The sequence below is a fragment of the Solanum verrucosum genome, unplaced genomic scaffold (genome assembly GCF_900185275.1).
Source record: "Solanum verrucosum unplaced genomic scaffold, falcon-dt-bn FXZP01000206.1, whole genome shotgun sequence".
In the NCBI taxonomy this organism is placed as follows: Eukaryota; Viridiplantae; Streptophyta; class Magnoliopsida; order Solanales; family Solanaceae; genus Solanum; species Solanum verrucosum.
In genome coordinates this window covers 2727063-2742537 of record NW_026020104.1, presented here as the reverse complement: position 1 = coordinate 2742537, position 15475 = coordinate 2727063, and the positions used below count along the sequence as shown (strand labels likewise).

At 35.0% G+C, this 15475-nt stretch overlaps 1 protein-coding gene across 1 annotated transcript; it reads right to left on the bottom strand.

Moving 5' to 3' along the window:
- Positions 1-10915: 10915 nt before the first annotated feature.
- Positions 10916-15158, bottom strand: LOC125825087 (transcription factor UNE10-like). Its single transcript, XM_049504427.1, has 5 exons — positions 14403-15158; positions 13651-13755; positions 13184-13249; positions 11473-11805; positions 10916-11002 (listed from the first exon to the last, which is right to left on the bottom strand). Exons 1-5 carry the CDS (start codon positions 15156-15158, stop codon positions 10916-10918), a joined length of 1347 nt encoding a protein of 448 aa, XP_049360384.1.
- Positions 15159-15475: the final 317 nt, after the last annotated feature.

Below are 15475 nucleotides of genomic sequence, written 5' to 3'. Positions count from 1 at the left end.
CTTGTGTTTATCAGATTCATTCCTAGAGAATCTGATGGTGAAAGAAAAATTGGATGTGAGGCATCAATTTGCTTTACTTGAGCAGCAATACTCTTAGAAGGTTGATCTATCACTTCAACCATTTTGTTCAAATAGAAGGAACCAAAAAACTTCTTGGTATATAAGAAATAAGAAAGAGGGAAAAAATGGATCTAGTAATGCTCTGATACCATGAAGAAATTAATAGGAAAGCATAGTATAGGAAATTTTCTCTTGCATTTCTTCTTGTCCTCTACTATATACTGTATCCTATATTTATACAAGCTTGGTTGGAAACCCTACAAATCAAAAGAAAAATTCTATCCTAACCAACTCTGTAATAAACTATAAAAATAAATACAAAAAGAAATTTATTTACAACTGTCATGACCCAGGGGTACCCCCTAGATGTAACATGGCGTATAGAACCCCGAAGGACTCCATAGACGCCAGTTAGTCCTCATAACATAAAGTAGTAGAACAATAAAAAGTAAAACACATTTAAGTCCAAAACAATTTTATTAAAAAAACGAAAGTCTAACTCATGTCTCAACATAGCCATCTATTACAATCGAATGAAAAGTGGGTCTAGCCCATATATCATGTTCAAAAAGGAAATATGAAAGAGAAACTACAATAAGGAAAGTTTGTCATCAAACCATGAGGACTCACCAAGGTCGGAAAGAAATCAAAGTCCAAGCTTTAGCCACTAGAATGGAAACCCTGCTTGTCGAACCCTACATTTGGGAAAAATTTAGGCAAGAGTATGCGTTAGTACAAAAATGCACTAAGTATGATAGTTATGCATAAAAACATTTAAAACATGCTAAGAAGGACATTTCATATTATGACATGCAACTGACCAATTAAAATATGATATAAGAGGGTTAGAAAACATAAGTCATAACATCATAGCCAGTGCAAGCTAAATCATCTCTAAGCCTTTGAACACATATGATATACTTCTCTAAGTAACCTTAGTTCATTAATCATTTTGTTGTGGGAAAATTAGCCTTAACCGACATAGAGACCATGTGAGCTAAAACATGATCACCCGGTGTCCCCCACACCGAAAATGGGTTGTTCTACTTGTCTAAGGTAGAACTATGAAGATCTAGCTTAAGTGGATCCACTATCTAATCAACCAATAGGGGCACATAGTTGTGGTATAAGTATATTTCTACTAGAAACCCGGCCTCTACTAACGGGAGAGCTTCCATCTCATGAGACTTCTTCTAGAAACTCGGCCTTTACTAACGGGAGAGCTTCAATCCCAATGTCAATATCCACTCAATGCTAAGAATAATTCCCACAAAATAGTATTTTCTTACTTATTCTCATTATCCATTGAAATAAATACCATCTTGTCGATCCAAGCTAGTTCATTAGGATAGCTCTTATTCATTGATTCAATTAGGTGAGAATAGCCTTTCAACCTAAGAATCCTTTCTATGTGAGAAAACCTTTCACATTATGGTTGTAAGTGTTTTATGAGGGTAACCTTTCAGCAACCCAACAACAACAACAACAATGGCACTTCACTCTCAATGCACCCTTAAAACATCCACATAGGTTTCATAAGATCATGCATAAACTCATACTTTGCCCTTTCAAGGTTCAAAGCTACTTTCAATCACCAAATCTAGAATTCTAGCATTAGATAGGGATTTTTATCATAATTTCATGTAATTCTATTACTTCATGCTTTGGATCATAACACACATCTTTCATAATCAACAACCCAACTCTATAAGATCACAAATTGAGAAAAACATGGGGGTTTGCATGGGTTCATAGGGGAAACATTCTAAAAGCATTGTAAATCATCAATTCATGCATATTTAGACATAATTAAACTATTAAGATCAACAATCAAAAGAACCCATGGTGTTTGAAGAAAACCCTAGATAATTAGGGAATTCTACCATTTGAAATAGAGAAATTTGGGGACTCCATGAGAGAAAGAGATTCATGGATGAAAACTACCATACCTCAACTCCAATTGCTTATCTTTAATGGAGGAATTGAGACCTTAGCTTGAAACCCTAGGTTGAATCTTCTTCGTCTTCAACAATTTCTAGAAGAGAATATATGAGAGGAAATTTGATTTTTTTTGGGAAATTTGGAAGAATGAACTAAATGGGTCTAATTTGAGGGTAAAAAGGCTTATATAGGGGTCTTAAATGTAGTTAAACCGACATAGTATAGGAACTAATTAGTTAGAAAAAACCCAACTACCCCTGAGTTAACCGTCAGTTGTCACCGACCTACCAACCGACGGATCGTGGATGGACCTACGGTCTGTCCTGGTGAATCGTGGTTGGTGGTCAGAGACTTTTGTCTTGACCTACGGTCCCTGGACCACGGGCTGCGGGTCCACCTTCTATCCGTGGGTCCAACCGTGATCCATACCTGGAAAATTCCTGAGGCACCCATCCACGGGTTGTTCTACTTGCCTAAGGTAGAACCATGAACCTCTAGTTTAAGTGGATCCACTCGCTAATCAACCTATGGGGGCACATAATTATGGGATAAGGAGATTGCCACTAGAAACCCGGCCTCTACTAATGGGAGAACTTCTATCTCATGAGACTTCTTCTAGAAACCCAGTCTCTACTAACGGGATAGCTTCCATCCCAATGTAAATATCCACTCGGTGCAAAGAATAATTCCCACTAAATAGTATATTCTTACTTATTCTTATTATCCATGGAAATACATATCATTTTGTCGATCCAAGCTAGTTCATTAGGATAGCTCTTATTCATTGATTCAATTAGGTGAGAATTGTCTTTCAACCTAAGAATCCTTTCTATGTGAGAAAACCTTTCACATCATGGTTGTAAGTGTTTTATAAGAGTAACCTTTCAACAACCCAACAACATTGGCACTTCACTCTCAAATCACCCTTAAAACATTTACATAGGTTTCATAAGATCATGCATAAACTAATACTTTTCCCTTTAAAGGTTCAAAGCTACTTTCAATCACCAAATCTAGAATTCTTGTATTAAATAGGGATTTTTATCATAATTTTATGTAATTCTATTACTTTATGCTTTAGATCATAACACTCATCTTTCATAATCAACAACCCAACTTTATGAGATCACAATTTGGGAAAACATGGAGGTTTGTATGACTTAATAGGGGAAACATCGTAAAAGCATTGTAAATCATCATTTCATGCATACTTAGACATAATTAAACCATTAAGATCAATAATCAATAGAACCCATGGTGTTTGAAGAAAACCCTAGCTAATTGGGGAATTCTACCATTTGAAATAGAGGAATTTTGGGACTCCATGAATGAAAGATATTCATGTATGAAAACTATCATACCTCAAGTCCAATTGCTTATATTCAATGGAGGAATTGAGACCTTAGCTTGAAATCCTAGGTTGAATCTTTTTCTTCTTCTTTAAGTTCTAGAGAGAGAATATTTGAGAGGAGATTTGATTTCTTTTAGGAAATTTGGAAGAATGAACTAAATGGATCTAATTTGGGGGTAAAAAGGCTTATATAAAGGTCTTAAATGTAGTCAAAATGACATAGTATAAGAACTAATTAATTAGAAAAAGACTCAACTACTCCTGAGTTAACCGTCAGTTGTCACCGACCTACCAATCGACGGACCGTGGATGGACCTACGGTCCGTCCTGGTGAACCGTGGTTGGTGGTCAGAGACTTTTGTCCTGACCTACAGTCCCTGGGCCACCTATGGTCTGTGGATCCAACTGTGGTCCATACCTTGAAAATTCCCGAGGCACCCATCCACGGACCCACTTACGATCTGTGGCTCACACCATGGGCAGTGGTTGGCCTTTGTGGACGCCACCTAGGAGTTATCAAATTTTGGTTCATTACCCGTTTTTGGATATGGGGTGTTACTAAAATGCCCTTTCTAGAAACATCTTGTATTTGGCTGTGGTCTAACTCCATTTTTTTTTTCTTCCACCTATTCTATTTGAGTGACTCAACCATATTCTTCTTCATTTCATTTGAACAGCTGTGAATTTGATCTTCTTCTTCATCTTTACACTCATCAGAACTGTGGGATTTAATTTCTCTGGCAATAAAATGGGAGACAAGCGTGAGTTTTCTATTCCAAGAAAACAGGTGTGTATTTTGTTCTTCTCTTTGGACGGAGAAGAAATCTCTATAAGTAGGAATTCTACTAACTTAGGAAGTGAACAAGTTTTCTGTACAATATTTGTCCACCCAAGTATTGAGAGAGTTTGGTTGTGAACTTGAGATCGCTATAGAAGAGCGCAAAACTGAAGTTGGGCTTATGAATTTGCTTCAAGATATTTGCTCACGCTTCAAGAAATAATTATTTAATTAAATTTCAGCAAGTTTATGTGTTTTAATATAAATGTATGTGTTGTTTATTATTCATTCAAACAATATAATATAATTCTAATATGTTTCCTTTGTGCAAATAATTTTTTAATATATATATATCCAAAGACCAAAATATTATTTATTAAGAACAATTTATGACATATTAATTGTCTGCTATGATACAATAAATTCCCTCTTATAATATAAGATTAAAAGTAAATTACAACTAACAAACTTTCTTTTGTTCCCTTTTGGGTAGAGGGAATGAGGGTCACATGCCTTATTGTCACAACCTAGACCATTGTGATTGGCACCCACACTAACCCTCTGGTGGGAGAACCATTCGTACTAATTAGCTAACCAACTTAATCAAAATACTAAAGCATTTAAGGTTACGGAAGCAAGTTTAAATGCTAAGGAAAAGATAGAAAGTTCTCATAAACTCCTACAAAAATCTAACAACCAAAACTAACATTGCGGAAGTAATACCTAGAACTTGAAAATCAATGTACCAAAACTCTAACAAGATCCATAAGTCTAAACAAGAAGGGGTACAACCCCAAACTAACATAGGAATAACTAACTATAAATTATAAGTTCGAAAATGTGGACTTTAAACGAAAGAGAACTCATAGTAGCCCGGAAGAACTAGCTCACCCTTGAGTTCTAAATGGTCACTGATCTTCTAAGTGAGGTCTGTCAATAGCCGCCTGAAGATGCCCTGTACTCAACAAAAAAAGAGCAAGTGTAGTATTAGTACACAACCAAAGTGTACTGGTAGGATCACGCGGTTATCCCACTAAGTGCAACATACATAAGCCATTACAACATAACAATAACATGCATACACCGAACATATACAATATCAATATCATTTAAGAATAATGATCAAGTTCACAATTCTCAATTACACAGTTATGTCAAGTCAATGGTCCTCTCATAGAACCTAAACCCAAACACTTAGCATACCGGTACGTGGCATCCGATCCAATATTTATGCTGAAACGTGGCAACTGATCCAATATTTATGTCGGAATGCAACACCCGATCCATTCAACAAGCCACAATCATAATCACAAAGTACATTCTCATAATCATACAATCAAGTCATGATTCATGGCATTCATCATTAATCTATTCTCATTTACAATTAGTGTAATCAATAGTGCAACATTCACATACATACACGTATTATAATGAAGCAAGAACAAACAAATATCACACAATCATGAAATCACAATCATCACCTAACTCGAACAAAGCTTTAATCCCGTAAGAAACTTGATCCTTCCCTTTGCGGATCCTTTCCGTTTATTCTTGTTCTACAAATAATCAATATAATGTTAGGATCAATATACAAGACTTAATTACCCAGATTATAATCAATAAGATCAATCCTAGGTTAAACCCTTGATCCCCATACCCAGATCAGGACTTTTTCCACCAAAATTCCCAAATCAAAACCCTCCCCCATCGATAATTACCTATTAGATTACGATCTATTGATCGAAAAATGGATTCGGGAGTTAAAACCTTACATTTAGCCTTAAGAAATGTGGAAAACTATCAATAACCGCCTAGGGTTCGTTTCCTTACTATCAAGAACAAAAATTGTAAAATAAAGACGTTTTGGGGTTTATCTCCGACTTAAATCGCGACTGTCCCGCCATAGCGGTACTCACCCCGCTACAGCGGCCCTGCCCTGGTGGGAATAATCCCGCCTTAGTGGCTTGCACGGAATCATTGAGTCGATTTAAGAATTCCACACTCATTTCACAACACACCTTCAATTAACGAAATTCAGAAACTACCCTTTCACGCTAAGATCAATTTCGGGAGTTCTACTCAACAAAATTCAATTCCGTAAAGTCGTACGGGTTTCTTAATGTCTTAGCTATCTACTTATGTGATAAAAATCATAATTAAATCATCCAATTGTTACCATATTTCCCTAGACCGTACTGACTCCAAATTCGTCCAAATCTGGACTAGGTTGGGAAATTCCAAATTACTATGAAAAAGTTATATGGGCCAAAAAATTTCCCGTTGGCTTTTCTATAATGATGGGAACAAGTCGTTACAATAGATACCAATTTACCCATCATTCATCCCTGTCACGACCCGGGAGCACCCCCTAGTCGTAACCGGCGTACTCGACCTTGAAGAGGTCTAATACAAGCCTCTTAGCATTCATTCATCGCATAGACACCAAAACCATAAGGAATTAAAACTTTCTTCACACATGAAGATACTTTCAATAAATAGCAAGCGGAAGACTTTCTAGACTTTATACAATATGTCTCAAAACCATCTAATACCTGAATACAACATTGGGACTAAGCCCACTCAAAACTTAAGCAAATACTAGAGAGACATAAAAAAAGGAACATGTTGGTTATTGCCCTCGAATCTATGAGGACTCACCAAGTCTTCATCTTCAACTCTTAAAAACCTAACAAGTAGCCATGACATATCACCATCTCCAAATCCCTACACTTTAGTAAAAAAGTGAAAGAAAGGGGTTAGCACAATTAAGTACTAAGTATGGAGACCATGCAAGAAAATATACACAACGGACATTTACAAGAAATGTATGCTTTCATATCCTTTGATAAAACTTTTCCGTTACAAGTATAAGAGACATAATACAAGTCAACATTAACATATAAGACCATAGCCAACCATACATATACTTAACATAAATCCATATACAACCCATGCTTAACTTTAGAAGGACACATGTCATTTTATCACCATAGGACCTCTACCTAATATAACCTTAAGACACACTTGAGTGAGACAAGAAGTGACCGCCCACATGATCTTCTTCAAGCACACTTAAGTGTTCCCCAAGATTACCTTAGATAAGGACTTTATAGGCAACGTGCATAATCATACCCGATAGATAGCATATTAATGAGATGATATGTATAATGATGCTTACATAAAATAAATCATATTTAGTAGGGCGTAGTACATGTGTGGTGAGTGACCATCAATATAGTATTTCCATGGCCTACCACCCCCTTGGAGAGGCGAAAGAGGTACAAACCCCTCAATGTGGTTACCCGGGCCTACCACCCCCGAGCTAGGGCCAAGGTACAAACCCCTTGATATGGTTATACGGGCCTACTACCCCCCGTACTAGGCAACCAAGGTACCAACCCCTCAATATGGTTATACGGGCCTACTACCCCCCGTACTAGGCAACCAATTCCAAAATCCATATAAATCAGCCCACCAACAACATACATAGATATCAACCTTCATAATTTGATCATGGAAGCATGAAAACCATAAACATCACATAATAATTCCATTTCATGATAATATGCAAAATAGACCATAATATGATGTGTAGTAGTAATTCCATAATTCAAGAGTTCATAAATAATCATAAGGACCCATAAACTTGAAGTAGAAATAGAGGATAAATGGTTGGACTTGTGGAAAGGAAAGTTTCCACAATCAAACCCACATACCTCAACTTGTTCACGAGTATATCAACCTTAGAAATACAATTACATAACTTATTTAACTTCTATTAGCTCAGTAATGATGACGTAAAATAGGATCATCATCATAAGTAAGCCTAGCATGTACAAATACAACTATGCTCCCAAAACAGGGAATCTGGCCAGCCTAGTACCTCATGTTGCATCTTAGATTTGAAAAGGAAAATGGCAGAACTAGACTTTATAACCTTCATGAAAGATGTAGATACATCTCTTAGGGTTGCAAAAAAACAAGGATCACCGCAAAATATATTTTGTACAAAAAGATATAGTCAAGACACTAGCCACTGGTCATGCAGGATTTCAATTCTCGGAATCTGGGCAGAACTTGCCCTATGTTGCGTCCCATATTTTGTATCCATAACAGTTAAATTAGAATTTTACATAAACATAAAATTTGTAGGTATACGAGTTAGCTTTCCAAATCATATTTATTCACTGCAAACTAAGTTCTAGAGCAAGAGATATGCCTAAAATACCAAACACTATCCAGCTCAAAAACAGGTTTCGTCACTTACATCCGAAAGGAATGCCATATCCTATCGATTCATATTCAACAAAGCTTCTAATGTATCAAGAAGAGGCACCTAAGTCTACCAAGTCAAGACACACATCACATTATAAAGTTCCTTCACATTCCATCATCATCACATATGAACAATAATAGAGGACACACTTTCAATCACAATACAATAACACTTTAAACAAGATCACCTTGAGATCACATGAACACCTTTATATTCACAACATGATTGCCTTTACTTCATTTGATTCTCATTCAAGTCCTTCACATCCCATTCATATAAATGATATCATGTCAACACTTCAATTCCTCATATAATGCCTCCAAGGTCATAAACACAATACATTCAATAAGTAAACACCTCCACCATAAGTGGATCACACATCAATCTATCACAATTCTATATCAATTCTACCTTAACAATGAAGTTAGGTCCACTTACCCTTTTTCCCAAGCCACAATCACCATTCCTCAACTCTCCAACAATTCACAATAGATAAGCATAGATAATAATAGAAGTCAACTATTCAACTCAATCCAAGCATACTTCCATCATCATTCAATCATAAATAATAAACCCACTTCATAAGCCAACTTTAGGAAACTTGCCAAGACATGGGTTCATGGAAATTTCTTTCTTAAAACCATCAATAGACACCATTAATAACGTAAATCATCAAAAAAAAAATCATTTAATGCAAGAACCCATGCTTAGAATCGAAATTAGGGTTTTTGTGTTTTTGGAAGAACTTTGAATCATTTGAATTGAGCTCTTTGAAAGGAAGAATAATCAAGGATAAAGAATCCCCATACCTCTAAGTTGAAAACCCACGAGAATTGAAGAAGAAGGAACTCAAAATCTTCAATCCTAGCTCCAACTTCTTCTTCTTCTTCTTCCCCTCTTCTTCTCTTCTTCACTCAAGGACCCTAACTCTTACTCTTTTAAAATGGAACAAAAATGATCCACAATCAGCCTAACACAATAATATAACCTCAAAAGAAAAGATTTGTGAAAAGACCAAAATGCCCTTAAATTTCCGGACGGACTCCTTTCTCACTGCCCAACTTTCAAAGGGCATAACTCGCTCATACGAACTCGGAATCGAGCAAACTCGGTGGCGTTGGAAAGATCGTTCCAAGGGCTTTCCAAACATAACTGGAACTACTCCTGGATCATCCTGAGCTAGGAGTTATAACTGCTCAAAGTTGGCCAAAAACTCACTGATTTCCCACACTTAACCAAATTTCCAGGTTCTCAACTTTTTCCAAAAGTGACTACTTCCAATTTCAAGCTACTTCATATTCATTTTAAATTGTCGGATGTAACACAATTAAAATGAAATTACATAAAAACCCCTCATAGAACCTCATTATAAAGTCAACACAAAGTCATAAGCTCTTGCTTAACCTATCATTTTCCGAGTCGTTACAATCCCCGAGTGACAAACTTAGGAAAAATAGGGTAAGGAAGGAATGGGCTAGTACCTGAATCGATGAACAATTGGGAATACTTGTCTCGCATGTCCTTCTCGGTTTCCTAAGTAGATTCCTCAACTGGATGATGCTTCCATTGAACTTTCACGGACTTAATCTCCTTGTTCCTTAGCTTCCGAACATCACAATCAAGAATTGTAATCGGTTCCTCCTCATACTGAAGGTCTTTGTCTAACACAACTTAGTCCAATTTTCTGATGTAATCCCTGTCACCATGATATCTCTTCAACATGGACACATGATATAATACCGGATGAACTCCAAATAGATTAGGAGGTAAAGCCAATCTATAAGCAACTATCCCTACACATTCAAGAACCTCATAGGGACCAATGTATCGCGGACTTAGCTTGCCCTTCTTGCCAAATCTCATCACCCATTTCATGGGTGATACCTTAAGAAGAACATTCTCACCAGTCTGAAATGCCATATCTCTTACCTTATGGTCTGCATACTTTTTCTGTCTACTCTGGGCTGCTAAAAGCTTAGCTTGAATACTCTTCACCTTATCTTGATCATCCCTTACTAAATCAACCCCCAAAGGTTTCACATCTCAGGGTGAGCTTCGTCTTTCAGGGTACCATAGATTTTTCTACTCGTATGTATCAAATACATGTATTAGCATGTATCTAGCATTTCTCCTCTCTCTTTTTCACAATTTCACGCTTCTTGCTCCTTTCTCAAGCTATTATTATGAATCATAATTAGAAAAATTATAACTGTTAATGATAATTATGATTCAAATTATATCTATTTATGAAAAATCCTCATTTTTTTACTGTCACACTTCCATTTACTAGCGAAAGAGAAAAAATAATATTATACTATGGTACACTTTGTCTGCTATGAAACTGTTAAAAATAAATAAATCATATTTACATATTCTATTATGTTTCTTCATCAAGTGTCTTGGAACATAACACCAATTCAGTAGTGGAACTGTCAATAAGCCATGGTCAATCTTATTGGAATTGATCAAGGAAAAAAAGTTTTCAAACTTTAGAACATTGCTATACACATCATTTTTTAAAGACATGATTTGTATTCGACTGTAGATATTGCTGGTACAATGCTGCCATCCTGCTATAAGCATTCATCGTCATAGGCTGCAAAAATTTTCCAAATTTGAAACTTGTTAAAATCCTCCTTAAACAGAAAACTATTTTTTTTTAAATCGTAATAATCCAACCAGTATACATATAGTCAAATCTTTCTATAATAATATTTCATTAATTATAACGTCATGTTTTATCAGAAACAGTTTTCCATATTGTTATGTTACTCTTGTAATGTACATGCTCTTTAACAATATTTTATTATAGTAGTAAAAAAATATTATGCTTTTGACAAACAGTAATATCATGCCCTCCTCATGATAACGTAAGAGAATCAAGATGTACATACCTCAAAATCACGAGTTCAGCTGTTGTTAAGTTTTAAAGGTGTGAATATGAAATGAAGGAGACATATTGGGTTCTATGGACTCGAATAGTTCTTTTCTTTTCATTCAGGAGATAACATCTCTAACATTTAACAGATGTAATAGTTATAAGATGAGCTATTTTTGTTATTGTACCTGTGATAATTGGCCTGATGCGATGAAGGAAGCTAAAGGATCAGCTCCAGGGGAGGGAATAGGAGGCATATTGAAATTAGAGGGTGCGGTGGCATGGAGAATCGAAGGCATTGTTGTTATGTTGGGGCTGCTAAGGGCATTGACATCTATGGGTCTAGCCATTCCCATCATTGACATTTGAAACTGTTGTTGTTGTTGTTGGAATGCCAAATTTGGTAACATCATAGCGGGTGGATGCATGTTAACATGAATCATCATTCTCATGGCTTTAACTTGAGCTTGTAGTTGCTTCAAATATTCTATCACCTCATCTAGCATTGATGCCTTATCAGTCTGCTTAAACAATAAGATAAAACATAGTAGGTTGAATAATACTATGTATTAAACCCTCACTAAGGTGATTGATAATTCAGGCAGTCAATCAAAAGCGGAATCTCCATATGTTAATTTATTTCACCCTAGAGGGCTATTTGTCTAAAAGGAGTCGAGAATTAATTTCGTCTTCTTCTCTCTTCTATCTGACATGTCACAATATGTAATAACTAACATTTAAATAGTTGGATATTTATCTAAAAGGAGTCAAGAACTAATTTCGTCGTCTTCTCTCTTCAACCCGACATGTCACACTACGTAATAATTGATACTTAAATAGTTAGTTATTTGTCTGAAAGGAGTCAAGAACTAATTTTGCTTTCTTCTCTCTTCAACCCGACATGTCACACTACGTAATAATTGATACTTAAGTAGTTGGTGATTTGTCTGAAAGGAGTCAAGAACTAATTTCGCCTTCTTCTCTCTTCAGCCCGACATGTCACGATACGTAATAATTGATACTTAAATAGTTGGTTATTTGTATGAAAGGAGTCAAGAACTAATTTCGCCTTCTTCTCTCTTCAACCCGACATGTCAAAGTACCTTATAATTGATACTTAAATAGTTGGTTATTTGTCTGAAAGGAGTCAAGAACTAATTTCGTCTTCTTCTCTCTTCAACCCGACATGTCACACTACATAATAATTGATACTTAAATAGTTGGTTATTTGTCTGAAAGGAGTCAAGAACTAATTTCGCCTTCTTCTCTCTTCAACCCGACATGTCACACTACGTAATGATTGATACTTAAATAGTTAGTTATTTGTATGAAAGGAGTCAAGAACTAATCTCGTTTTCTTCTCTCTTCGATCTGACATGTCATGTAATAATTGATACTTGAATAAAAAGCTAATGATTGAAAAAGGAAAAATATGAGACTGCAGAAACAAGTTTACTATAATTTCTATACGAGGATTTTGCATTTTTTTTATGTCTTTCACTCGCAAGCTTTAGTAAAATTATTAATTATAATATTTTATTTAAAATAATAATTTAATTTTAAAATACTTATTTTATTCTTCATAAAATAATTAATAGTCACACAAAAATAATATATATGACTTATTTTGAACCATAAATTTTAAATATGTTTCTTTCTTAAACTCTATGTAAAATCAAACTATGTCACATAAATTTAAAACGGAGGGAGTAATTATTTGAAATAGTGGTTGAGAAGTGAACTGAAGTGCAGAGTATTTTTCATGCAAAGACAAAATTGATGCAACATAGATAAGTATATTCTTGAAACATAAAGTTCCAAACAACTGTAAAACACAGAGAAAAAACTATAAAATTAATTTATTGATAGAAAAAATTATTATTTTTTTAATTTCATTACCTTACTCGATGTTGGAACTAACTTCTGCAATGTCTTCATCCTTTGGTTTATCTTGTCTCTTCTTTTCTAGTAATAATTAAAAAACAATAGTCAATTAAAAAATTCAAATTAGTTTTGTTGTTATTATTATATATATGATGTCAGGCCAGAAGACATTTTTTACATCATTATAATTAATTGAAAACAGTTATTTTTTATGTTCTAATTTATGTGACACATTTCATTTTTTGAGAATCAAACAGTTTAAGTTTAAATGAATAATTTGCACAATGAAATCTTCAATTTTTTTACAAATGAAATTTATATATTTATAAACTACATAAAAAAAATAGACAATTCAAAAAGTTTAAAAATATATAAAAAATTTACCATTAAAAATAATTTTATTTAACTCTTAAAATTAAAGATGTGTCACATAAATTGAAAGAAATAAAGTATTTTCGAGAAACATGAGAGTGACATCTTACTCGTTCAGACTGGTTGTGAGTAGCAGCAGCTCTGCTCCTTTTTGTTGAAAATGAAGAAATTTTGGATCCTTGTATCTCATCCTCATCCTCATTATCTTTTGACTCCTTGTGTGAGTTGACACTAAAGTTTAATACACTATCCAACAATTTGACATATCTATCTTAAAATTTTTTAGTAATATCACTTCACTAAAGAAAAGGAATAACTACTTAAAAAGTAGTAATTATTCTGTTCTCACACAAACAATGATATCACTTATTTTAAATTGCTATAAATTTCAAAGTTCTCTCTTTCTTTTTTATTTTATGTCAAGTCAAACTAATGGATATTCTCTCTGTGCACTTGTAGTTTTTATGAGTTTCTTTTTAGAGTTAAACGATAAAAACTTTAACTAAGAGCAGTGCGATTTTCCCTTTTACTTGGTCTGAAAAAAATTGAATTAGGAGTGGACTTCGAATAACAAACGGTTATACCAAAACAATAACTTGAAACTATGGTAGTGAAATAATAACATGAAACTTAGGTAGTGTTTGGCTGAAAATATTGTCTTTTCATGCTTGGTTGGTCAAAAATATTTTACAATATTTAAAAAAAAATAAAGACGCTTAAAAAAAGGAAAAATCACATTACTAATAGAATAACAATTAAGTTCTATAAGGAAAAATCACATTACTAAATAAACTTATGTTGTGTTGCATGGAATCATAGGAAGTATACTGTATCTATGCATGAAAGGAAATCATATACTTACTTGAGCTCTGCTATGAGAGATGAAATGATGATTATTCACTGTCTTATTTTTACTATGCTTAAAGGTGTTCTCAGGTGACCCCGTAGATATTGTGGTAAGTACTGTTTCCGCACCCAAACTTCTCTCTCCCGTTTCAATAGTGTCTCCCCGGCTCACGGTCTGGTCAGCCATATTGTTATGTCGTCCCTCGTATACCATTGATTTGATCAAGTTCTTAACTTCTTCATTCCCGAAAGACTCGGTGACCCCAAAGTCTTTCGATATCTTCTCAAAGCTAGATCCTATTCCCACACGTGCCATCTCCGCATCACCACTGCATGATGCAACACGTGTGGAGCAGTCAACTAAACACTTGCTGGTCATCCCCATCCCGGACACGTGCGTGGACGGGGCCACTTGTTGATTATAGTTTGGGGTGTTAGTGGAACTTGTTGGAACTAAGGCATCTACGGCCATAGTATCTATGACCGTAATAGTCTGAGTTTCAGGAAGACAATCATCGAACCAACTCACGAAATCATCTCCTCTATCTCCACCCCCGTCCACGGGGGAGTTGTGGTGATGAGGGATGCCAGTAGTAGCTTGGTTCACTATGGATTCAAGTGTGCCACCTGCAGCAGCATGTGGCTTACTCTCCCATGTGTATTTTGTTGGAGAAGGAGTCGATAAAGGCTTATTAGGCACGCGTGGAGGACCTAAGCCATGCATCACTACCTGTCCGTTTTCCCATGTTAGCTCTGCTACTTCATAATCCATCCTTCATAACAATAAAAATAAAAAAAAATATTAATTAAACCCTAGAATTTATGCTAAATAAAAATCAATAAACGAGTAAGAATCGACAAGAGAGGTTACTCAGATGCTAAGCACGCTCATCACCTCAAAATCATGAAGTTAGAATTTCAACTATCTTCTGAATTTTACAATTATGATTTTAAGTGATAGTAACTATTCAAATTTTTTACTTATACTTATTTAATGAATTTATCAACATAAATATACTATTTGAGAAAATTCTACTGGATTTGACTGAACCCTCATGCAGGCTACTAGCTTTGTCGTTGCATCACCTC